Below are 26,723 nucleotides of genomic sequence, written 5' to 3' on the forward strand. Positions count from 1 at the left end.
GGCAGTACAGCTGACGGCGAGCTGCTTCTCAGGCAGCAAGTGGCATTTTATTAAAAAATAAAGGAAAATAGTTCCCTCAATGACCTTTCTCTGCTTTAGGAAACTATTTTTCAAACAATGATTTTTGAAGTATGGGAAAGTTCCCCTCCCTCTTTAATCACATCACTTCGTCCTACTCCCTTGGTTGCTCTTGGGCAGAAGGGAACAGTATCCTGCTCTGGTCCCTCCATGCCCCAAGGGAGGGAGGCTGTGGGGCAGCTGAAAACTGTAGGGTGCTGCCAGGCAGAGCCTCCCCCCTCTGCATCCCCACACTGCCCACCATGAGGTGATCATGTTCAAGAGATTGTGGAGGTGCCCTGTGCTCTTAAAGGACCTCTACATCCCTGCCAGCTGGGCTAGGGACAGGCAATGACCTGCTCCAGGTCTAGGTGGCAGCAGGAAGAGCTCCAGACTGCCCCAGGAGATTTCTCATTCTCATCTTTTACTCCTCTCATGGTGCCACTGCCCCTCAACAGCTCAGGGAGCTGCAGGGACAGAGGAGCACAGCTTGCAAGAACTGACCAGGAGAAAGGTACAGTTTGTGGACTGCACCAGCATTATCTCACAAACTCACAGCTGGGACAACTGAGTGGGAGAACAGATCAGAGAAATAGCTGTCAGCGAGGTACAGGATTGACAGCACTAGGCCCAGCTAGAACTCGATACAGTCTGCAGGAGAGGGCTGCTCTGTGGCCTGCAAGTGCTGGCCAGGCTTTGGCTTCATTTCCATTTTTAATGCAGCATCTCTCTCTCTTCAGCCAACAGCACACTGGGCAGTACACATGGCAACCCTCTTCCTCCAGATCTGTAAGAGCCTGCTCCACCTACGGGCCTCTCTTCTGGTCATGTGGCTACAGCCAGGCTGCACAGGAACTGCGCCAGGACTGCCCTCTTCAAGGGTTAGCTGAACACGACCAAATCTACTCCACCATTTACGTTCCTTTACTACCTCCTCCCCACTCCCAGTGGACAACTGTGTGGCTTCTCATTCACTCCTCTCCAAGTCATCGGGCACTGCTCTTCCTCCCAATACCAGTGCAACTGAGGAGGATAACTCACCTGCTTCAAGTGCCACAGAGGGCTTGAGGGCAGCTGCTGCCAGCCTGGCCATCATAGGAGAGATTAATCCCTTGCTAGCAGAGATCCTTTCCATGATAGATGCTGCTGGAGCTGGAGAAGAAGTAGCTGCTGGCTCACCAGATCCTGAAAGGGCCTGGGATGTGGAATCCGTAGGAGCAGATGATGTTGGATTGGTGCCAGAAGAACCAGCAGTCATCAGATTAGCTGAGCTGGCAGGAAGTGGTGTAGAGACCCTACCAGGGATGATGGGGAAGAAGGATCCAGCTGTTCCTGGAAGTGTTGAGTTGGAGAGTGCCAGGGCCAAGGGAATATTGCTGGGAAGAGCCTGGGAGAGCAGGCCAGAGATCTTGGTGGCTGGTGTCATGCTGTTGGCAGACTTGCTGGCCTGTGAGGAAGCAAGCTCAGCAGCAGAGGAGGGTGCTGCTGGGACTATGAGAGAAACGGAAGACTGCTGACTGGTGGGGGAGGCACTCAGGCTGGAGTTTTTCGAGCTCATAGCAGAGAAGTCAATGAGGTCATCGTTGCTGGACTCCTCTTGCTCATTATCCTTGGACCCAAGGAGAGAGGCAGGCAGGCCCAGCACTGCTGAGCTCCGGATGTGCCGGCGCTCATGCTTGCGTTTATGGGAGGTCATCTGGCTGGTGGAGGTGAAGGTGAAGCCACAGCCTGCCCTGATGCAGTGGAAGTGGTTGGTGGCCTTGCTGTAGACACAGCCCTCATATTTGCACTCCTCATACTTGTAGAATTTCTTGAAGCCATCCTTGGCATAGGCATCATCTTTGATGTGGTAGCTCTTGTGCTTCTCAATGTCACACTTGTTCTTGAAGGTGAATGCACACCCAGGTCGCCTGCAAGGGCATCGAGGAGGAGAGGGTTGTTGGCTGTGTGGGCTAGGAGCACAACCCAACTGCTGTCACCTGCCTCCCTCTGGGATAAGGACTGGACCAATATGAGACAGTGGCTCTGTCTGCAAAAGGGTTGAGGAGCTCTGTGCAGGTTAACCTCTGACACCAAGGCAAGCAGAACTGCTGCCATGGGAGAGAACTGGGAAGCTCACTCCACTCTGAGGTACAGCCACACTTACACAGGGATGCAGGCACCCACCACTAGAAGTTCCAACCACAGCAGCCTCTGAAGGGGACTAAAGTACAAGCTGTGCTTCCCTGCTCTTACTGAGAACTTGAGAAATCACTAGAAGAGCACCTGGGTACAGAAGGCAGAGTCTGCTCCAAAAGGGATGAGCTGGCTGAGTGCTGGTCTGGAGAGAACTCTAGCGTGGAAGCACAATTACAGTGTACTAGTGGTCTACTTCAGTTGAACTCTGAGGAGCAGCACTGTGAACCCTTTCCCAAATGACTCTAGGATGTATGTTCTAGTGGGTACCCTTTCCTCAGGCCACCACAGATTACAGTCCTGCCTTCAGAGCGGGCTGCAGCAAGATCCTGGAAATCACATCTGCCCTGGAGCACGAGCTCCCTCAAGAGCAGCACTCAGAAGGTCACAACAAGGGAAAACAAGTCCCTGTGTATACTCCAGAATTCATGCTTTAGTAGAAGGAGGCCAGCAGACCACACAGCTCTGAGGCAGGATTCCTCCCCTCCCCTGCTGTCTCACCTGCAGTGAAAGTGAGTGGTTTTCTGCCCGTAGAACTGACATTCCACAGTGCCACAGTCCTCTGTGGCCCGGAACCGCTGAAACCCATCGTTGATGAGCTGTGTGTTCTTCTTGTGAAAGTTCTCATGGGTCATCACATCAGAGGTGCTTGTGTAGACCTTGTTACAACCCACCTAGCCCAGGCCAAAACAGGGAGTCATCAGCACGGCAATTTAACAGCTTACCATTACTACCAGCAATAATAAATGTGAGCAGCTCACATACATTTAATAGTTCCATTTGTGCACTTCTCCTAGAAGTATTAAGTCATCATTTCAATTCCCAATCCCAAAACTGATAGAGCAGTGGTGAAAAAAAAAAAAAAAGAAGTAAGAATTACAACTCTCTGGGCACAAAACAGTAAGAAAAGAAGGGGAGAAGGGGAGGATGCAAGGACTAAAAGACCAGATACAGATAATCATGTCTGCTCAGGGAGGCAGTAAGCAGGGTTCCTGCTCTTGAGAAGAAAAGGTCATTGACAGATGCCATTGTTTTCTGTCATTTTGGAGGAATACAGAATGAAGCAGAACTTTCATCTGTCTGGGGACACAAAGCTGAGTAGGAATCAGTGTGACAATCAGTTATTTACCTGCCTAGTCCTTCTAGGAGGTAAGGCAGGGTGGTGCAACACAAAGCAAATCTTTTGAGCTTGTAATATACAGGTTTCTTTCTAGCAAAGCACAAACCCTGTGTTCAGCTGATCTGAGCAAACTGGGGACTTTTTTATCCTGTCAGTGTTCAGGATGACCACTGCAAGAGTTTTAAACTCCTGCAGCAAATGGGAACGGTGTGAGGAGGAGGGAATGCTGAAAACCTCTGGGTAAAGCGGGCAGCTTTGCCATATTGAGTAAAAAAACACTGGAATCTGAAAACGTCCTCAGCCCTGCTGAGGGAGGGTTTTTTTTTTCCATTTTCTCCTCTAGCACAGTGTGTGCCAATGCCTGCACCATCTCAGAAGTGAAGAGAACAAAAACAGCACCTCTTAGTTTCGGCCCAGGTTGATTCAAACAGGCAATAACAAAACCCATGACAAATACCCAGGAAAAAAAATGAAAAGGATCTCCAGCTATTTCCAATATAAAAGAGCCTCTCTCCCTCTGCACTGACACCTTGAAAAAAGACAGACCCTGCATGGCATTAAAAAAAAGAATTAAACAAAAACCTCCTTAGGAATAATTTGCAATGTGGCTCTTGGTGCTAAAGCCTAAAAAAATGTCAGTTTATATAAACAGCTAACTGAATTTTATCCACACCAATTATGGACATAAAGGGGAAAAAAAAAAAAAGAGGCCCTGAGATGGATGGCACAAATTGTGCCATTTAAGCAGTATTTTCTTTAATTGGGAGTTTATGTTCAGGCACCTTTTCTGTAAGACACTGCTTACATGGGCATTGTTTTACTGCAAGGCAGTGGGCACAGGATGGAATTAGCCATATATAGCTGTGTAAAGGAGGGTCTCTGCCCAAAGTCCAGGGACTTAAAGCTGTGAAACACCCCCTCATACTCTGCAAACATAAATTAAACAAATCCCATCCTGGTCAATTAAAGAAACTAAACTCTCAATATTATGGAAACCTAACAGAAAACGTCCTCAAGAGAGAGTCACATGAAGTTCCCCATTTATCACAGGCTGTAAGCACATGCTTAAACCAGCCCCTATTCAGGACAGTACTTGAGTGCATGCCTAACATTTAAGTGTGTGCTTCAGCCTCATTGACTTCAGAAAGCCTACCTGACTTCAAGCTAAACATATGCTGCAGTCTATCCCAGCAAAGCATTTAAGCATGTGATTAAGGCCTTGTGACTTTAACCAGGGTCTTAAACTGTTGGGATGAGGCAGGAAGCTGAGGACCCAGTTTGCAAAGTGTTCACCAAGCTTTGCCTGATTTCTCAGTGCGTAACTGCAGCACGTTCTCATGGCCACAGCTCTAATGAAACAAGAACGCATCAAACCCTCTCATCTGAAGAATTATCAGAGCAAGACCCAAACATTCTGGTGTGTCCAAGCCTAAACCCAGAGAAGGTGTCACAGTTATGTCAATGCAGCAACTTCAGCTCTGGTTATGCTGCTGTTGAAGCCTGGCTGTCTCTCAAAACAAAGCTTTCACCCCACACCACAGACCAGCACTGGTGGAGAAGATGGAGAACCAGGGGTGTGAAGTTTCAATATGTGACATTAAAGTTTAATTACTTAAGAAATTGATAATGGAGGAAACCAATGCAGCGTTAAAGGGCAGATGTGTCTCAGAAAAGTCTGCTTTCAAGGGAGTGACAGATCAGATTTGAGTAGAGGCAGCACAGTAGCCCTGCAAGAAAGGTCCCAGAAACTCGGAGAACAGGACTTGTTTGAACAAATGAGTCCAAGACTGGACAAAACTGACACCTGCTCTGCCTGACCGCATGCACAAGGCTTCTAAAAACAGAGAATGGTTCTTCCCTTTGCCCTGTGAGGACAGGGCACAGCCTCTTCAAAGAGGTGCTTGAATCAGAAGTGAGCAAAAGAGGCCATGAATATCAGCCTCAGGACAGCCCCCCTCTAACAGGGAGTGCTGGCTTGCCTGGACTCAAGAATCCCTTTGGTCCAGCCCAAAAAGGACAGGGCTCAAACAGAGGCCCTTCATTTGCCTGGTGTGTGGCAGTGTGCAGTACCTGCATGCAGTGGTAGTGTGTGCTCTTCCCGTTCAGGTGGCAGCCATGGTAGTAGACGCTGCAGTCATCCAGGGGGCTGAAGCGCATGAAGCCGTGCTGCAGGGAATTGTCTCGCTTCTTGTGCATGTTGTAGTGCCGGATCACATCCTGTTTGCTAGTGAACCTCTGCAGGGACAGACAGGCAGACAGTCAGACACACCTGATGGCAGGGGGTGGGTAAACCTAGGGGCAGGGTGGGTTTTGTTGTTGTTGTTAACAGACTCATGGTATCAGGAGTTTAAAGCTCAACAGCAATCACCCCCAGAGAGCCAGACTGAAGACTGTGGTGTGTCTTGGTAAAGGGAAAGTACATGGACATGAAAACCTTGACACTGGGGGGATGTCCAGAATATGCTCCCTGCAGCTTTAAGACTGCAATTCTTCTAACATAATTTTAGCTGCTACTATCTCAAGAACTGCTATAGTTAGAAAGCAAACCAGTGAACTGAACAGCCTACAAGCAAGTAATCCAAGCTTCCAAATCACCCACTGTGGTGGTTAGCAAGGCACTGGCTGCCACATGCATGGCAGACTAGAAACTGGGAAAAAACCCTCTGCCTTTTTATAGTGCCTTCCCATTGTAAGGCTCCTGCCACCCCTACAAGGCAGGATGGCTTTATTAGGAAAAAGGGGACACAACTTTCTTCCAGTCACAGAACAAGACAGTAATAGAGCTCAGAGGTCAACCTGTATGGCCAGAATATCCTTTTCATCCTCTACCTGAAGTAATGAAGGTGTACCCCACTGTCAGAGCAGGCTAAGTGCCTTTAAACTGAAGCTTTTCATTTCTCTTTCCCACAGACATCAATATTTAACAGGGAAGGTGGGAAAGTAAATCTGATTTTTTTTAAAGAAATCAATATCCATTTATTTTGAGGAGCAATTGCAAAGGCCTGTATCCTAATGTTTAACAACTTTTCTAGTCTCCCTCATAGGAAACAAATGATTATCACTTCCACTCTTCCCTCCTATAATATCAATCCTGATCAATCTCATTGGTATTGGCACCGGAGTGTGTGGCTATGGATTTCACCAGGAATCCCTTGGAGGCTGGAGGTATGATTTCCCAGGGTGTGCATGCAGGATTGCTATTGCCAATCATTGTTAATTTGTGCCCACTTATTACAGAGCCTTACTTATTCTAAAATATATCTCAGCCATAAAATAATTTGCATTTTAAAAAGCAGCCTAAATCCTTATTCCCTGCGAGACCAGACAGCTTCTTTGCAAGCAGCTTCCAGACTCCTTAGGAAATAATCATGAGGCCAATCATAATAATAGGTTTTTCTGTCTTTCCACCCTTTGTGCTTCTCTCTTCCTGGTGCAGAGATATCCCTGTCACAGTTGGGACAGACTCATCTTGACTACCAAATGCTGGGCTAGAAGGACCACTACTTGCATCCCAAAGACGAACCCTCCTTTCATCACTAGAAACCCACAATCAAGCTCAGCAGATCCAAATCAACTTCCTGTGCTGTGGTCAGGCTCATTCCTTTGAGACCCAAAGGTCCCCTGGGGTAGGGCTGAAGTTGTGTCTGCCACACAGTGGAGGCAACCTCCGGGATTCCCCCTCAGAGACACGCAGCCTGACCACAGACATGGCAGAGTCGAACTCCCAGACCTGGGAAGAGGGTAAACAAACACAGCACGTGACCTGCTGGCTTGACGTTCTCCCCTGGCACTTCTCCCAGCAATGACAGCATCCCACTGCTCCTGCCCCCACACTTTCCCCATAAAGCCAGGGCTGCTGCTGGTCTTACTGGGTGTTTTGCTGCAGATACTGCTGCTACAACGTCACTCGGGCAGCAGGAGGGAAGGAGACAGACTAACAGATCAGCATTCCCCAGTTCAGGCACAATTTGTAACACAGCAGAATTTATTCTCCTGGTTTCATTGATGTAAATCTGAAGTAGTTCCCACTGACTTGAGCTGCTCTATATTCTGCTCTTCGTTATGGTGGTCTGGGTTTGGTTAAATGGGACTTCCATGGGAGCAAAATAGGGTTCCAGATAGTTCAAAATATACCTTGCCCTGTTTCAGAGCACAACAGTGAAGAGGCAAGTGAGTGCATGGGGAAGGGAAGCACAAGAGGAGACTTTCTCCCCAGGGCTGTCCCCCTTCACGTTCAGGTAACTGTGATGACAACTTTTACCATTCTTTACCTGGTAGTTGCATTCTGGGTCAAGGCAGTGGTAATGTTCTCTGTACTGGTATGCACAGTGTATGTGTCCACAGTGCTGACTGCCAGAGAACCTGCAAACAGGGACAGAGGAGAGAAGAAAAATAAGAGACAATCAAACAGTGTCCTGGCAGTAGTGTCCATAAACAAATGAAGTCAGTCCTGCTTTTATCTCACCCATTTATGGGCTTAAATCCCACCTTCTTTAGCCACTCCAGGGAAAGTCACTCTCCTGCCTTTTCTTGTTTGTCACTATTTAAAGGTGCTTCTTGAGCAGGACATTCAGATCCTGTCTACTCATAATCAATCTTCCCTTTGGAACTCACCTAAGTTGCTTACTTGGGGAAGAGTAAGAAAGGAGGGTTCCTCCAAGTAAATAACATGCAATTCCAAAACTCAAATGTGTGAGTTTAGATACCACAGCAGTCAGTTTCAGATATTTCCCATGCCAAGAGACAAATATTACTCAAAGATGGATTGTGAATTTCAGGTATATACCCATCTAGTAGGACCTCAGAAAAGCTCAAAACTGTTTGTACAAGTTCTGTCATAAGTCTGTTTGGTCACAGTTTTGTGCAAGCCAGAGGATTAGGTAGTAAACCACACAGATAGAAGGTGGTCATGGCAAGATGACATAGGAACTTTCAATAAGATGGACAGATCAATGGAAGATGGGTAAAATGGATCAACAGGAACAGAATGAGGCTTTCCTCATTCTGGACCATCTTGACCTTCTATGCCCAACTTCTCCCATCCACAACAGCTAATCAATATTTTCCATGTGGATACTATTTGCTCACAACCAAAACCAGTGCAAGGCAAAAGAACAGGGTTTTCAACCTGCCTTTGAGGCAATTAAAAGTAGGACACAAGAAGCAGCAGCCAACAATGTACACCCAATCCACTTCTGCAGGCCAGCACCGAGCACTCCACACAGCGAACGTGGAAACTCCCAAAATACAGGGCAGAAAAAAAGGCAGAAATGCCATTTAGTATCTCCAGGCAGACAGAACACAGAATGTATTGACAGATAGCCACATCAGTCATTAGCAAAAGGGGATGATCCAGTAACAGGCTAATCAGTGCAATGAACTCTCTGATGTATATTCTAGAGGACCCTGGAAGAGCTGAAGAGCTTGAAAGAGAAAAGCAGTGGAGAGAAGAGGACTCAGAGGGGAAACATTCAAAGATAAAGTACCATCTGCTCAAAGGTTGCTCAAAGGTTCCTCAAAGGTTCCTCACGTCACTTAGTGCTAAACACAGCAGGAGTGCACATGATAAAGGGCATGGGAAAGAAAGAAGGAAGGGCAACGGGTAAAAGGGGAAAAGGAGAGGAGTGAGGGTGGCCTGAAGCAATGAAGGAATGGTGCAGGAAAAACTACGGATCACCATAAGGCAAGGTAATACTAAACTACAGCATAGGAAAAGTCAGGATGAAAAGCTGTGCTAAATAAGGCATTTCTGAAGCACAGTAAGGAAGAGGAGGTCAACTGTGGAGACAGCAGGGCCTCTAGGAGATGGAAAGGGGACTTAATTGACAGAAAAGATAGACATTGCTAAAAAATTAAATGACTTCTTTGCCTCAGCATTCACAAAAGGAGACAGGGACAGATGCCAGGAGCAGACATGCCTTTCCCTGGGGAAGAAGAAGAAATACTGCAGGAAATCAGGATCACGTCAGAACAGGTGATTGAGAAACTGGAACAAACCTCAGCAGCAAAGAAGAAACAAACCACAAGGCAAACAGCAAAGCTGGCTGCACAAACAAAGGTGTGGGACTGAAAGCAGAGGAAGCGATTCCTGCTCAACGCCTGGGTAACTGCGAGGCAGGTACAGGGCACAGGCAGCAGCCTGAGTCACCATGACATTAACCAGGTACATGCAGCTCAGCAGCAGATCAAACCAACTGGTCCTGCTAGTCCAGGGCTTTATGTCAGCAGCAGCAGCTTTGAAGGAAAGAAACTGCTCTGTGAAAAGCTTCCTCCCTGTTCTACTGATGAGATGGGGATGAGAGAGCAATGGGCTGTGCAGGGATGGAGAACTGTAAAGGCCAGGCAGAGAGAAGAGGAAGATAAAGACCTTGCTGGCAAACACACACCTTTGAAGCAAAGCAGTCCAAAATATTATCCAAAGTGATTATGCAAAGTGACCAGAGAAGCCAAATGCAGAAAAAGAAGGGCCAGACACCAGAGAGATCTGAGCATATGGGTTCAGTTACTTGAAGCATCTTAGCAGGAGTAACTCAAAGGCTCAGCTTGAAAAGCAACAGCTAAATAAGCACTCAACACTTCAAACTCCTTCCTACCCTCCCTTCCACATGCTGCAGAAAGGTGTGTGGTGTCCACAGCTCAGGAAGGAAGAGGCAAGTGCTCTGCCAAACCATGTGCTCAGGGAAGAAGGGAAGTGGCAAACCCCGCACAAAGGGGAAATTCTGCTCTTCCAGCCTGTAAGGTTAGGCTCCTAAAGGGTTATATTTATCCTGTGTTTCTTCTGACACTTGAAACAGTTCAAAGCTATTAATTTTTAAAGCACAGCATCTGTTTGGCTTTTTCATAACAGGAAAGCATACACACCACACACTCACTCACACGCATACACACGCGCACATTTACATGCATGTCCTCCCAGGTACATCCGCAACCCCTCCTCATTTACATGAGCGCACCCACAATTTCCCTGCACACAACCAGCCCCACACACCTGAGACCAGCCAACTGACAGCCCCTTCTACCACACCGCCAAGCAAATCCAAACTGTGGTATTGTCCACACAGACACAGATTCATTTTCACCAGAGCGACCCCCTCCCCCCTTTCCCTCACTTTAATCAGTTCACGGAGGTTTGGGGTTTTTTTTTTTTGGCCAGAAAGAACTAGTCTTGATCTGGCAAGAGTTAGAAAGAAAACCCAAGATAAATACACAATAATAAAAATAATAAATAAAGAAGTCAGCACGCTTAGAGAGTGTTTACAGACTCATTACCCTGTAACGATGATGTGAAAGAAGGAAAAGAAAAAAAACAACCCACCCCAATTACAAGGGGGGAGGAAACCCACACAGAAATAAATATTTAAGCAAGTGCTGCCAGAAGCACCATCTGCTGAGGCACTAATAATAATAATAATTTTTTCTGTGGTCTTTCCCCCCCCTTTTCTTTTTTTAATTATAAATATCCAGGCGGGGGTGGAGGGGGGGAAGCAACCCAACCCAAACTAGCTAAGTAAGAGGTTTTGTTGTGTTGCGTGAAAGAATGGATTATCCCTGGGCAGCTTTTGGCAGTGGCTTTGGCAAACTCATTAAGCTAATTATGCAGCGCAGACAGTGTCGTGTCTCTCTCCCCCCACCCCTTGATTTTAAGGCTTTAAACTGTTTTTGAAACTGTGTGTACATTGAAGGGAAGTGGCTGTGCTGCCAACGGGCAGCTTGTGGAGCTTCTGAAGCAGGATGTGGTGTCCCTTCGCTATCTCACAGCCTCCCTCAGTTACCTGCCTGACCCAGGGGAAGGGGCTTGCAGAGCGCTACCAAGAGTGGATGTGGGTGAGGTGTTTACACATTCTCTGCTTGAGAAGGGAGCTGGGAACAGAAGGGGTGGCATATCCTCTCACCACAACCTTTGTGATTCCTGCAATCTCAGCAGTAAGAGGCTGCCACTTCTTCTGCCCCATGCAAAGATGGGCTTAAACCCCTGCTTCCATTCCTACACTCTTCCAGTAGGCAGCAAGTTGTCACATGCTGCTTGAGGACCTGCACATGGTAGTGCAACTGTCCTCTCTTCCCACGTGGTCTTTTACCCCCTTCTCCTGCACCAGGGATTTGGGCAAAAGGGAGGAAAGGAAATTGTCTCTCACTCCACTGTCCGCCAAGGAGAGTGCTGTTTCCGCCCTCTGGCCCTGCTGATGTGCCCAGATCTTCACGTGCACCTTCCTAGCAGCTGACTGCTTCCCACAGTAGACTCTGGCAAGGTGGGAAAGCACAGCACACATCTCCCTCCCCTCTTGTTAGTAAGTGCTGGTGGGAACAAACCCTTCAGTTTTTTCTCAGGAGAGAAGTGTTTGCTTGCTTCCCCAACTGTGTCTTTCTGTACACCAGGGGCTTTCAACGGTGAGCTTTCTCACAGCACAGATAGGGAATTCGACAGGCCAGAGGCAAAGGGTGATGGACCCTTTACACCATGAGCTATAAAACAGGCAGGTGTTGTGCAACAGCCTCCTCCATCTCTCTGGCTATCATGGCATTACTGTCTCACCACAACAGCCTTGGGCTCCCTTTCAGCATTGCTCATTCCTGACCTAAGCTTGCCCACAGCAGTGATAAGGTGCCCCAGCTTGCACTATATTCAGTGAGGACTTCTCATATGCATGAGCTGCAATATTTTCTAGGATAAACATCCCACATTGATACCAAAACCTGCCTAAACTTGAGTCACTTGTGAATTCTTCCAGCTAGGTGCTCAGAGGTGAGATGTCCTTTGTTTGCCTCTTGCAGCCACTTGACACGTTAGGGGGAAAAGGCTGGAGCCAGCACAGCAATGGACAAGGAGAGGGCCAGTGCAGAGGCAGTCCTCCCAATTTAAATCCTGGGCTTCTGCAGTGAAACATTTTCCACTATTTGTCACAAACCCTAACAGCTCTGGAGAGCCAAGCATGCTCTTGGCATGCCTGTACACCTCTCACAGCTACTGCTCTCCCAAGGAGGGGAACAGAGCAAGCACAGATGCCAGAGGGAAATGGAAGTGCCAGTGACTGCTTTAAACACTTGATGCAGATGGACAAGACCTCATCCCTCCCACCATCACTCTACCCTCTTGCTTCCATCCCTCTCCCCAAGAAAGTCAAGAGTTTTGCCTACCTGGCAATGTACTTCTGGTAAATATTTACATCTTCACTGACAGCTGGCTTGTCAGCGGGTAATCCATTCCTGGGGAGAGACACACAGGGCAGAGGTGGTTAGCAGGCAGGAACAGGGCACAGCCTAAGCTCCTCATTTCTCTCACACACAACTGACACATCAGGAGGGAAGGCTCAAGGAAGAGCACCCAGCAAAGACAGACATACCTTTAACCTGCCTCTCCCTTCCCCTTCAAATCCTTTCCCTAGGGAACCATACATCCCATCTACCACCCCTCCTGCATGTTCCCTCTGTGCAGGACTCAGTTGAGTTTCTGAAGGCCAACCATGAAAACCTGTTTCCATAGAAAAAGACTAACAGCCATGTACAAACAAGTGATGGCCACATGGAAACAAACACCTCCCTGAAAGCACCTTGCAACACTTCCCTTGTGTGCACGGAAGGGCCATCAAGATATGTCGGCCCCAGGTTCAGCTCTGGGAGAAGCTTTGGTTCTCTAGCTATGCTGTGAGCTACTGCACACTTCCTATGGCCAGGGCACTGCCCCTCAGCACTGGCAACATGGCTACAGCCCCATGGATGGAGCTTTCATTGCTGATTTTCACATAGGTACCCCAACTCCAACAGCCAGATGGGGAAAAGGCATTTACATATTGTAATCAGTGAGAAAACCAACCCAAGAGCATCCAATTGTCACACAGGCCTGGGTTACTTAACTTTTTTAGGAAGCAGACAAAAATAACATCCTCAGTGAGTTCAGCAAGAGGAAAAGGAGATACAGGGCCAGACTCCAACCAACCCAAGAGACTATGGCTTACCAACCCAACCCCAGACAGGCTGTGTGAAGTCCTTCCTTCTGCATTTTCCCTGCACCCAACATCCACTCCTACCTGTGACAGCTCTGCAGCCTGGTTTAAACAAGGACACTCTGGCACAGAGTTCAGTTGAAGCAGGTAGATTAGTTCAGGGCAGGTTAAAAGCATTAGATGTTAGAGTTTAAACTCAAGGCCAGGGTGTACCTCTGAGGGTAAAGGGCAATTCCTGCCAGGTTATTTGTTCCCAGTGGGGACTGTGATTGGAAAGCCAGGTCCCAGATAGCACAGTTAGCAGCCTCCCCACCAGCACAATTAATTGGGCTGCTTTCTTTTACCGTGAGAGCCTGGATCTAGTAATCAGCCTGAAGAAGGGACTAAAGCCCCATCTGTACTCCAGTGCATGATCAAGACACTGGTCGTTGTCAGGCTGAAGGCCCTAGTCACCTCTATTCCTACTGCAGCCCCACCATGATGCCCCAGTGGAGGAAGTCCTGTGGCTAGAGAGGGGATCACCATAGTGCTGCAAACCCACATATGCAAGTGGCAGGAAATGAGCAAGAGAAAGGAAATCAAACTAGGATCCTACTGCAACACCAAAGCTCACAGCACCTCGAGCACAGCTCAAGGATGGCCACTGAACTCCAGGAAGCTGAGCATTCTGCAGAGTCTTCAGGCACACAGTCCCTTGCCAAGTCACCCAGCACACCAAGGCACTGTGCCTACAGGAATATTTACAACACAGTGTTTTTCAGTAATAGGAGCCCCTGCCTACCATCTGGAGCACATTCAGGGTTCACCCTGAGCAGAGGCCAGATGCAAATCCTCTGCCCTTTCCCATACACCTTAACCATAGAGCTCCCAAATTTGGCTGCAGGCACCTGGGAAATGATTGCTGCATGTGGAAGATAGGTAGCACTAGCTCTGCCTTCCAGCTGGGAAAACATGGTAGACAGAGATCTGCCCAAGACAGCAGAGAGCGAGGATTCAGCCCAAGGCCTCCTAGGTCCACATATTAAACACAAACCAGCCTTTCTCCTCAGCAGAGGGCAAAGTAGCAGGGCAAGTGTGATGGGACAGCTGGAGAGGGACTTTTTCACAAAGGTATGTTGTGACAGCACAAGGGGTAGTGGCTTCAAACTGGAAGAAGCTGCATGTAGATTACACATTAGGCAGAAATTCTTCCCCATGAGGGTGGTAAGGCACTGGAACAGGTTGCTCAGAGAAGGTGTGGTGGCTCCAGCCCTGGAAGTGTTCAGAGCTAGGCTGGATGGGGCTCTCAGCACCATCATCTAGTAGAAGCTGTCTTTGCCCTTGGCAGAAGGGTTGGAAGCAGGTGAACTTTAAGGTCCCTTCCAGTGCAAACCGTTCTATGATTTGCCAGAGAAGTGGAAGCCAGAGGTCCTAGACTTGCTACAAACGACCCCATGGATTCACAGCTCACAGTGAGAAACAAGTAAATCCAAACAAGGATAAGAAAGCAGAGAAGCCCTCTCCTCCCTCTCTCTGCAGCCTCACACACACATGTAGCTTGTCTACAGCTACCGCCTATGGAAGTCACATTAAGAAGTAATCCATGGTTTGGCAAGACCTTCAGATATCTCCATTCAGTCAATGGCATCACTGCAGAGATTGCCAGCAACATATGAGTAGGAGATTATTAGTGGTAATTGGGCTAATGAGTTTGCCCAGTCTAAGGGGTAATTGAATCACCTCTATTTGTGTAAGGAGCAAGCAAATTGAGAAGACACAGGCCTGGCCCCACAGAAATATGACTGTGCCTAACTCCTATGAAAATTGATGGGAATTTGGCACCAATATGTCTTCTGAGTTCTGGGACAAACAAAAAGCCCCATATTGCCAACAGTGAGGTCAGCAGAGTTTTGTCATTGAGTTAAATGGAAGCAAGAATGAGGTTCTCCTACAGACACAGCTGTATGCCTGGGGGACTAGAAGGAGGAGAAAGGAAAGCAGGTATAACCTTGACCTTAGAGTGCTGACAGCATCACATTCCCTTATCTTTCACTTTAGTGTATGAATCCAGCTACCGACCACTAGACATGCTGTGACTGTGATGGCAGGCCACACCCTTTGTACCAATGAGATAGAGATGTAAGGTGCAATAGAGGAGCAGACACTCCAGCAGAGAGCAAAAGGAAACATCACTTGAACAGTGCAGTATCACATGAACTGGAATTGCCCATGGAGCCGCACACAAACCCTAAGTATGACCCTCACTAGCACAAAGACAAGGAAAGCAGGAGGACACTTACTTCACTGTAGACACTGTTCCAGTTGTGATGGAGTCTGTCTTGGAGAAAGTTGATTTCAGGTACTCAGGAGTGTTGAATGGCAATGTGACCGACTGCTCTGGCCCAGCCATGGGAGTGCTGCTGGGAGTACTGGTGAGGGAAGCAGGGGCCAGGCTGGGTGTTGGAGCTTTCACCGGAGTAAGCTTCTGAATGTTCCTCACATCATACTTGGAAGGCCGGCCTACCTTGCCTGTCTTGAACGCGATGGCTCCTCCCATATCTGGGCTTCCTTCTCCAGGCTTGAAAAGGTGCAGGTACTTGACATTTTCTAGGTCATACTTGGAGGCCTTCTTGTAAGTGTTGCCATTTTGTGGTCTGATGCTCTCACCTGTTTTCAGCTTCTGAATGTAGAAGTCATATTTGGAGGCCCGCGACATCAGGCCCTGCATCTGGGAACTGCTGGGAGAGGGCAGCGGCAGGATGGTGGCTTTGGTCTCCGTCAGCATGGAGGCATCTGGACCTGGCACCCGAATGGGCTGTGCCAGCACCGAGGAAGTTTCTTTGCCCAGCTTGGAGCCAAGCTCCTCAGGTTTGGCCAAGTGCATGGGCCAAGGGAGCTGCTCTCCAGCCTTCAGCTTGCGGATGTACTCCTCGTACTTGGAGAAGCGGGCGCGCTTGCTCATGGCGTCCTCGGCAGGGAGCGAGGTGGCGGCGGCGGCCTCTGAGGTAGCAGCGTTCAGCTTGTCGAAGCTGATCTTGCGGGCCAGCTCGTCCCGCATGTTCTGGTCATCATAGCCGAACATGCCCAGAAACTCGTTCATGGTGGTGGCAGCGTAGTCCCGCAGCGAAGAAGCTTCCCCTGCGGAGAGCCAAAGCCAGAGAGTCAGGTGAGGCGCCGGCTCTTTCTTCTCCTCCCATAGCAGCGCTAGCAGCAGGGAGGGGGAGTGAGGGGCGAGGGGAACATGATCTACTGACGTTTGGCTCACTTGTTAGGTTTTACGACTCTTAAATTAATTTGTTTTAAAAAAAAAGTAATTAATACTGGGGTAAAATAAAAAGAGTTCATCAATGCCAGGAAAATCAATTTCCTAAATGTTCTAGCCGATGGCTTTTCAGTACATTAAACAAAGTTTCATAAATGTCTCTGCACTCTTGCCTTGGCCTAATATGAAGAAAAAGTAATTTTACTGGAAGTGAGACCAACGCCAACATGCTGAGGTTTGTACAGCTCTGTCCTTGTGTGTATTTGTGTGTGGCAGAAGGCGCACAGGGGACAGACGGCAGCGTGTCTGCATGTGCTAGGCGGGTGGGAACACGTGAGCGTGCTCTGAGCGTTGGCGAACAGCAGGGTTGAGAGCAGGCAGGACAACGTGGCGTGAAATGGGTGAGGGAGACAGGGCAAGACAATGTATGGGGTGGAGCAGGAGGAAGGCAGAATGGCAAAAGGCACAGCAGAGATGGAAAGCAGCAGGGGTGGAGATGAATCAAGGTGGAAAAGCAGCAAAAGTTATACGCATGAGAAGCTTGGCAGTGAGGAACTGAAGAGAAGGAGTGTAGAAAAGAAGGCAAGACAAAGGCAGGATAGTTCCCCATAGTTGTTGTAGTCCTTCCCTTCCCTGTCCATTTTGCAGAGTTCTTTTCACCCAGCTTGCTCCTTTCCTTCTCAGTCCCAGTGTCTCTCCTCAAAAAAAGGGACCACAGTTCAGTGAAGGCTGTGAAAACCTACAGGCAGCCTCCTGAGCAGCCAGGACAACTTCCAGCAAGACCAAGAAAGGGAGATATCCACACAGGTACTAAACAGGCAAGGAACAATCTCCTCTCCATCCAGATTTGGACTGAGAACAGAAAAGAGCTGTTTTCCTGATGTAGGCACCAGAGAGGGACAAAAAGCCACTTCTCTGGAGTGTGGGGTGGGGAAGAGGCAGGAAGGGGTTAGTCTACCTGAGCCTGATCATGAGGAGGAAGAATGAGCAAAAGCTGTCCTTCCCTGGGTCTCTCTCTCCCTTCCTCCCTCAGGCAGTTTCACAGGCCACCAGGAGGGGAAGAACACACATCTGGAGGTCACCCAATATCAGGGTAAAGGAGGAAATAAAGATTGCTCTGACATGCCAGCTTGGACTCATTTGGGCTTCAGTCTGACACAGCGCTCCTCCCTCCTCTCCCTCTTGCTTTCTCCTGCAGAGTAAAGATTTACTGTGTGCAGGAGTCCTTCAAACCTCCCTCGTCATCTTTTCCAATCACTCACAGGCAAGCATGCTCCTTCACAAGGAGCCAGCACAGGCAGGTACACTAACAGCAGAATGGAGGTTCTGGGAATTGGGTCCTGCTCATCCAAATCAACACTGCCTTGAAACACAGTACAAAAGAAAAGGGAGGCACCAAGACATAGTCACAGAACAGGTCAGCATGAAAATGGACTCCCAGGATTTGGGGGATCTGATAGTCAGTGATACCACACACCCAGCAATGCACACACATGAGAAGATCTCCATGTACACATGACCCAGTCAAGAAGGAAAGTCAAAGCTCAATAGCCATCAGCTTCCACAAAGCCATACAGAGGAAAAGACTGCCTGTAATCCGCACTAAAATATACAAGACCATGAGGGTCATACTCCTGCTTCAGTATTGCCTGGTACAGCTGTGTGCATGCAGCAGAAGTGCTGCTGCACTAGTGGTACCTGAGAAGGACAATGCAAAGAACATGCCTGAAGCCTGCAAGCAGGACAAAGACACAACTGCTAAGTGCTGGGGTTTGGTTTGACCAGAACTTTCCAGTTCTGGGCACTCAGGCCAAACATCCTGCATGGGATTATGGGATGCCTGACTTCAGACTACACACCCTGTTAGTTACAGAATAGGTGGCAGTGCCCCTGCATTGTCTGGCTCAGGCTGTAGCTTTCTGTCCTCGCACAACCTCATGGGTCACTGTTAATCTTACAGGATTTTAAAGGCAGAATCATGCCCCACAGTGTCCAGTAACAAGACTTGTCAGAAGAAAACCACAAGGAAAGGCTGTATTACTCTATCCTCAGAGATATTATCATATTTCATGTGTGCTTCCCCACTTGGCCCTCTCCTGTGCTCTCTCCAACACTCTATCAAAGAGATCTACTTTATCTTTTACACACAGACGTGTTAAATAATTTCATCTCACTTTAAAGCAGTTCTTTTTACCTCTCTTTCTCTCTTCTCCACTTCCATTTCAGTGTAACCCTTTGACCAAACAAAAGTGATTAAACCCATGAAATCCCTACTGAATCTAACACTTCCCTCTTCCTGTTAAATCTGCCTTGCCAGTTCTGCTTTTCCTCTCTTTTTGGACCTGTAAAATAATCCCCTAGCCTCCTTCACAATGCCCTGACTTCCATCCACTGCACAGAAAAACTCCAGCCAGCCTGTGCCAAACTGCAAGGGGAGAAAGAATACCACAGAGAGGATGTGATAGGAAGTTAAACGATCAAGTGTGATTTTTTACTAGCTGTAACAGCTGCCCTGAAAGCCAGCCAGCCCCTTTCCTTATCCTAACCTGTAGCACTCCCAAAAAGAAAGGGAAAAAAAGAGAGGAGACCCCTTTTTCAATCTCACATCTCCAGTCACTTTTACAAACCCAGCTTGGCTCACTACAAATCCAGAGGGGAGATTCAAGGAAAAGTAGTCTAGAAAAATGGAAATGTTGTAGGTCAGCTCCTTTGTAAACCTCTCTCATCTGCACAGGTGGTCATGGAAAGCATCTTTAGTGCCCATGTGCCGACACCTCAATTGGTGCAAACATTCAGATGCAAAACCCAAGACCATAGGAAGGGGGGAAGGTGTCAGACCTTGTTTTGAGCTTTGAGAAGACTGAGCTTGAGTTCAGCTTTTGCTATCCCAGATTTCATACCCTCAAACACCCTACATTCTGGTTTTCCTTTGTTCAAACTTATCTCCAGATGATCACAATACCCTCTGTGATTAACAGCTTTACCACACTGCTCAGTCTTTCCTCATCTATGCTTGAGATGAAACCCTGGTCAGTTCCCACTACTCACCACCTACAAATGCACTTCACTTACCCTAGCATGAGCCCACCAACACATCTACAGCCAAGACAACCTTCACCTCTTTGCACAGGCACCTAACCAGAAAGCTAGAAGCTCTTCAGTGGAGGCACCTCATGGAAGGGAGCTGTCTCACCACAAAGGTGATATGAGATCCAGACAACTCTCTTCACACACACACTTTCAAACAACAGTGAAGAGGTAATAATTATTACTACATAATTGACACTAAACCCTTCCCATATCCACATGCAGACAAAAGTGAAGCAGGGCAGCAGCTGGGAAACAAATCCCTGTGAGAAGTGCACAGCCCTGGAAGTCACAGGAAGTGTTGTCCCTGGGTCTTCTTCTCCCTCCCCTGCACTGCATTTTTTCTCTCCTTTTCTATGTGATAATAAAAGAGCTCCATCTCCCCTGTCTGCTGCTCTCCATTTGTGGGCATTGCCAAAGAGCAGAGATCTGTGTGTCTCAGAGCAGCTATCATATCACAAAGGATCCAAAGCTAGCAAAAAAAAGGGGGCTAAAAATAGCCTGCGGCAGCACACTATATATGGAAGGAAAAGCAAAACAGCCCAAATGGAGTGCAAGGTCTGGGTACTGGGGGATGGGACATCCCAGCCAGGGCTCTGTCCTTTATTCTGCTTGGGAGAGAAAACATGTAGACTTGGGGGCTATAGGATAACGAGCAAGAAACTGGCACTCATTGTGCATGTTCTCCCAAGTGGAGTCTCCTCAGGAAATTGTGAAGGAAAACACTCCTTGTTGAAAGCAGGGTCAATATTCACTTCCTAAGGGACCTGGCTAACAGGCTAAGAAAAGAAAGGTGAACTCTGAAAACTTGTACAAGGGAAGACTACTGGTAACTGCTTTAGCCCACTGTGCAAGGAATGGACAGGGTGAAGAACATGAGACTGTACAGGAACATCTCTCTGGGTAGGTGCACATCACAGAGAGACTGTGGAAAGGGATTTGTCACAGACTATACACTATATATAAATGTGTGCAGAGAAGAAGGGGGCAGTCAGAGGGCAGGGAAGGATGTGTGGATGAAGAAACCTATCTGCATGTCCAGAGCAGCTTCTGACACCCATCTCCTGACTGTGCAACTCCTGAACAGGTTTCCAAGCTGTAGCAGAGAGGGAAGCACCCAAGGCAAGACTGAGCAGTGACTCCTTAGTCCCTTGTGGCCAAGAGGTGGCTCAGGAAAAGGGATGCCAGACATACATGTTCTCTACCTTGCCTCAAAGCATGAGGATTGGATAGCATGGACCAAGCCTCTGCAGACTCCTGCCTGATGCACAAGCCTAACACTGACCTTGTAGGGGGCAAAGGTGGCAGAGATTTGGCAGTAGGCTACAGAAGGTGCAGGTGGAGCACACGCAGAGTAGGGAACTCCTGTAAAGCAGTTTCTGTGTTTACACACCAGGACTCCAGGAAGCAGGAACCCTTCTCAGCCCCAGTTAATTAGGATCACTTTCCTCACTGATCAAGAAAGCCCATCTAGATGTAGCTCCCGATTTTTACCCAAGTTTCTAGCTGATAAAAGAAGTGTGAGTTCAATTTTAAATGCTGCTGTACAGTGCCAGCTCTATATCCTCCCTGTCCTCAGAGGAAGCTATGGGAACCTTCAAAATCAGGTTCCTATGATGACCTCCCTGAAGCCACATTAACTGGGAGGGCAGTTATATTCCTCTCCTTTCATCCACCCATCCTTTGATGCCTCCTGCTACACCCCACCTCCTAGGAAAACCCATCCTTCTTGGTATAGGCAGTTCTGTATCTCACTGGCATAAACTTAGCTTGCACCCAGTAACACCAGGTCTGAAAGGACTTGGTAATAAATAGCTTAAAATCCATTTTCTGGAACACTGACAGAAAAGAGAGAAGAGGAAAAGAACTTTGTCCTTTCCAAAGCAAGTGATGTTTCACTTTGTGCTTTCCAGGGAAACACTGCAACCCACATTTACACCAGAGCTCTTGAAACAGATGCTCAAACCCTGGCAGCATGTCTGTTTGCAAGTCAAATCCCATGTGGCTGTATATGTAAACTGGACCTCGTGTGTGCCATTACCTGCCTTAAACATAAATGAGTCTTCAGCCCCCCATGAACGCGTCTCCATTTTTGCATAATCCTCTGACAATACAGCCCTACAAAGGCATCTCACTGAGAACTCCTAGCCCGGCCACAACCCTCAGTTCCTTCTCATTTTCCTCAGTTTGGTAACATATTTTTTACATTTAAGTTCCCCTCTTTTTAGTTTTCATAGCAAATAAAAGATGCAAATGGGGGTGGGGGGAGAATTAAAACAAACTAAAAACAGAGTCCAGGCACAATCACCTTGTGTCTGGGAACGACAAGGGCTTTCCTATCAAAAGAAACTGAAGGTCACACTTTTCCTCATTGATCTTGCAATGTTTGTTAATTACTCTGTCACTGATGTGGCGAAGGATAATTAAACAGCTCTGTTTATATCTTATATGCATAATTATGTGCGCTGCCACTGAACTCGTGAAGACTAGAGAATGTGCCTCTCCAGAAGGGGAACGGACAGACGGAGATGAGTTTCGGCTGCATTATTAACAGGAGGAGGAAAACAGGCTCACACACAAAAGGAGGAAAGTTTGATGGATTCACCAAGTGCTGAGATCAGGGGAGGGGTGCGTGCAGGTGGAGCAGATTAGGGGGAGATCTTTCAATTACAGACCGAGCCCAGCTGAGTGACAAATCGGGGGAGGGAGCTGCTCTGCCCTAATGGAGAGAATTCAATTTACCCGGAGCTTTTACCGAGGCTTAGCACTTATGTAGCCCCCAAAAGCAATCCGTGGGGAAGCTGGGTTTCAAAAAGTGAGGAAGAAATGAATTTGGGGCTTTTCCCAACATCTCTTGTTGAATTCAGGTTCTGAGTGAACCACAGAAACAATGTAGAAACTATCTGAAAATTATAAAAGCACACTCAGCCTAGAGAAAAGCAAACACCTTACAACAGCACACAGCATCCTGGGCTGAAGAGGGGAAGGATACACGAGTTTGGAACTGGCAGTTCTCCCCAGCTTTAGCCTGAATTCAGGGTGTGCTGCCCCACTGGCAGCGGCGGAGGGCAGGTCCCCATAACGGCACACGAATGTAATGCAATGCCACGGTGAGAAGCAAGCAGCCCCTCTGGCTGGGTTGAGGGGGCACACAGCAGCAAAAAAGGCATAGAATACGTTACACCTTGGGGGGGGGGGGCTCTCTTACGAGCTCTTATTACTCACCCTGCGAGAAGCATGGCAGGCCAGCCAGGCACAGCAGACCAAGACAGGCTGTGCTGGGGCAGCAGCTCACCCCAAACTTCTGAGGGCACCGCGCCCGGGACCCCGGGAAGCGGCGAGCAGCGGCTGGGCTTGACAAGTCCCGCGCAGGACATGCAGCCACTCTGGCCTTACCCCAGCTCGGCTCAGCCTCCCTGCGTTGGCTCTCTTGGCGCCGGTTCCCTCAGCACCCCCGGCGGCTGTGGGCCGGACGGAACCGGCTGCCGGCTACACAGGTGCGGCCGCACGTGCTGGCAGCACCGGCCCGGCCCAGCCCTGCGGGACCCCACAGGGCCAGCCCCTCCCTGCCGCCCCTTCCCGTAGCCCCGCGGGAGCCAGGGGAAGGGGCAGTCCTCCACCTCTGGGGGCAGGCGGGCTGCAAGTGGGCACCGGGCTGAACAATACGATGAGTTATGTGTCTTCCCCCTCCGCCGCAGGGCTCCCGTGGTCAGCTCCGATCTCGGTGTTCATTACCCACAAGGACAGTCTGCCCTTTTTTTTCCCCTTCTCATGTGAAAATCCATGAACAGGAAACCTGCACACACCACAGCTATCTCCATCTGCATGGTGTGAAGGAGTATATGTGGGTAAATCTATTCTATCATGGGGTCTCTGGTGCAGAAAGAGCCATCCAGCCACATCCACCCTCACAAACACCGCTCTTGGGAAGGAGAGGCTGAAGCAGAGGCAAACTCAGCATGGTCTGAGAACAAGACGCCAGAACTCTGCAAGAGGACTGGGGCTTCCAACCCTCTCCTTGCCTGCCAGATGCAGATAGTACCTGGCATGGACATGCAGCAACACTTTGCCCCACAGAAAATACTGAAGCTGAGGTGGCAGGGGCAGAGTGCTTACCTGAGGTTGTTCCTGCCCCCAGCTTGGAGCCTGTGTCACCACTGGAGGACCGGTAGGCATCATCTTTCGAGGCTGTCCCATCTGAATCCCTGTCATCCAAGAAGTTGCCATCCTGCGAGCCCCTCAGAGCATCCGCTTCATCCCCATTATCTTCCTCATCACTGCAGCCCTTGGGCTGCACCATGTACACCCCTTCAGGGGGCACCTCTGCGCTCTCAGCACCTTTACATTCCTTGCCTTCTGCTCGCCCCAGCAAGGGCTCCTCGTTGTATTCCCCATTCACCCACTTCTCAATCACCTCCCTCCTTTTGTCCTCCTCGATCTTCTGGACGCGGCTGAGTCCATCTGAGAACTCTGTCCCCAGCTCCTTGGTCCCAGGCTGAGGCAGGTCCTTGTTGCTGCTGTCCCGCTGTGGGCCCTTGTCCACTCGCGCTTGTTCAGCTCCCCCGTGGTCGAAGACGACCTGGCGGCTCAGCTTGGCACAGATTGCATTCAGCTTCAGGCCACCTTTGCGCTTGGCAGCCATTGTGGGTTTTCCTGAGGCTGCGTCAGTGCATATAGTTTTTTCAGCTGGAAAGAGAGAGGGGAAAAAGGAAAGGAAAGCCATTAGTGAGATCAGACAATTTGAACCCAAACAGTAAATGGCTGATCCCAACCCAGCAGACCCTCAGGCACGGGCAGTGTCATCCTCTGAAAGGTGAGACTGCCATCTGTTTCCTACGCTCTAAAGTGGAAGTCTGTCCAGAAGAACCCAGTGAGAGGCATGCTTTGAATGTGCTGGTACCAAAGAATGCTGCTGACCTCAAGAAAGAGGCACTTATGTGTGCTGGGACTGAGCTGAGTTCAAAAGGCCCCAAACATCTCGGGCAGGTGACTGTGGTACGGAGCAGCCTTTGCCCCTGGCTCAGACAGGATGTGAAGTCTGTTAAAAGCTTGACTTGCTCTCTCCTTCAGACCACCTGCTTTTAGGTCCCCAGCTCCATCCCAGCTGCCAAAACCACACCAGTCAGCAACTGCACCCAAGCACCACTAGCAGGGAGAAGAGCCTCCCAAGCTTAACCCTAGGGACAGTTTACACACAGTCTCAGAGAAGAGAAACAGTATGCACCAGAAAGAACCAATACAGAGGACAGAAGCCCTGTCAAGAGTGTATGCTAGAGCACCAGACTGGTGTGTGGCAGAAAATGGCCTTTGGTTGTTAACAGTTATCAGGCCCCTTCGCCTGCTTGCTCGCTCTCTGTTGCACACACAGGAAATTCTGCTCTCACACTTCCCAGCACAATCAGCTAATTAGTGTGGGTTTGTTATTTTAATGCAGTTTATTCATATATGACAGCTAGTAAAGGAGGGGTAAGAGAAAGAGGGGGGAGAAAGGAAGAAGGTAAGGTCTTAACTTCAAGGTCACAGAGAATCTTGAACTAAATGGTCCCTATCAGAGTCACTTGCATAATTATTGCACCAACAATTAAGAAGATTCAATCACAAATAAAAGCAAAAGCCTGATTCTAAAGCAGCTGCTTTGTCTTATTTCCATCTTTATTTGCAATGTCTCCAAGAGACGCACAGACTAAGTAGGGTTGAAGGTCCCAGGGCAAGAAATGCACACGGCATGGCTCTTCCTCCAGTGTGCCATGCCCAGGCAGACCCTACTCAGTGTCCCAGGGCTCAGGAAGAGCACCCACTAAAACACTTGCCAGACTCCCATGCCACTGGAGTTATTACTGTGGGAACACTGCTGGAGGTCCCTCCAAAACCTACTCTTGGACTTTATGTCATGCCGAAAGAGGGGCTCATCACATGGAGGGCAAACAGAAACCATCTGCAGACCATGCATGGTGGGAATGGGTTTCTCCACTGCACAGGAGTCCCTTGCGGCAGTTCAGCCCACACCTCCCTGTCACCAGCACAGAGGTGCTGCTCCACAGAAGCACAGTGAGATTAATCAGACCCCCTACAATGCATCCAGAAGCCATCGTGACAGCCCCTAATCCCATAACATGACAGCCCAATACAAACAGACTGAAACTTTAGACCTGCTGTCCAAGAGCCAGAGAGTGGCTGCTTAGTGTAAACTCCTGACAGCTTCTGACACGCTTCCCTGTCAAGGACTGCAAGAAAAATAACACACTGACAAATAGATCAGCCCCCAAGACAAAGGGAGGCAAACGCACTCCCACCCCCCTATCACCAACACCTATGTGCAGTCATGCTTTCAGGAAGCGAAAGCACACGTTGCCCCCAAACACATCTCTCCCCACCTAGAAATGAGAGCTGTTGAGGAGCTGTGTGTGCTGGCATGCTCTGTGCACGTACGGGTTAAAAGTCCCATCTCCCCAAAATACATTCCTGTGCAGCTCCCCACGCCTCTCCCTTTCACACATTCCCCCAGTCCTCACGCATGCAGATGGGCACAGGCAGACGCCCATGAAGCTGCAGAAGTCTCTGTCTGCTGGCACCTTCCCTTCCCATCACATTCCCACTCTATTTAGGGTAGAAAGTGGAGGCCGATCCTATGCGCAACTGGTACCACAGAGGGAATCTCAGGAGGCTGCTGCGAGCTCCAACTGGAGCCTGGCCAGGACACCTACAGCTCCCGCCCGTATGCTCGGGCGAGGGGCCAGCGGAGCCTTGATGGCTGCAGGTGGTTTGGACGGCGCCTCCCGCGCACTGCGGTGTCTGCCCGGGGCTGGGGCACTGGGTCAGCACTGAATCACCGCTCCGCTCTCCCAAAGGGACACTGCCTGGTGATTCCCTGGCCACGTTCTCACCATACCCAGCCCTGCTTAACTGGTGAGATCAGCACTGCTCGCAGCTGGAGATAACTGGGAGGCAGACACGCGGCAGCCCAAACCCTCGCTGCCCTCCCCCTCTCTGCAGCGAGGGCAGGTCCCATTATTCTGGTCTGGAGGTGAGCAGCCAAGTGCGTGCACCAGCCGGCAAATGAATATATAAATATTTATTCAAAGGAAGAGAGGAACAGACGTTC

The 26,723-nt window shown here is 49.0% G+C and overlaps 1 protein-coding gene across 7 annotated transcripts in view; it reads right to left on the minus strand.

Annotated features, from left to right (window-relative positions):
* Window positions 1-26,723, minus strand: part of CASZ1 (castor zinc finger 1) — a 202,145-nt gene that overhangs the window by 26,812 nt on the left and 148,610 nt on the right. For all 7 annotated transcript variants that reach the window (XM_068158406.1, XM_068158403.1, XM_068158405.1 and 4 more), the window contains 7 exons: window positions 23,738-24,307; window positions 15,573-16,410; window positions 12,488-12,556; window positions 7,624-7,714; window positions 5,423-5,587; window positions 2,734-2,906; window positions 1,099-1,967 (listed from right to left, as the gene is read on the minus strand). In XM_068158406.1, the coding sequence (XP_068014507.1) occupies window positions 1,099-1,967; window positions 2,734-2,906; window positions 5,423-5,587; window positions 7,624-7,714; window positions 12,488-12,556; window positions 15,573-16,410; window positions 23,738-24,263 (2,731 nt within the window). In that variant the 5' untranslated portion in view covers window positions 24,264-24,307. The remainder of the gene's footprint in view (window positions 1-1,098; window positions 1,968-2,733; window positions 2,907-5,422; window positions 5,588-7,623; window positions 7,715-12,487; window positions 12,557-15,572; window positions 16,411-23,737; window positions 24,308-26,723) is intronic.

This window comes from Melanerpes formicivorus, unplaced genomic scaffold (genome assembly GCF_026170545.1).
Source record: "Melanerpes formicivorus ecotype bairdi unplaced genomic scaffold, bMelFor1.0.p_v2 SCAF_39, whole genome shotgun sequence".
Lineage (NCBI taxonomy): Eukaryota > Metazoa > Chordata > Aves > Piciformes > Picidae > Melanerpes > Melanerpes formicivorus.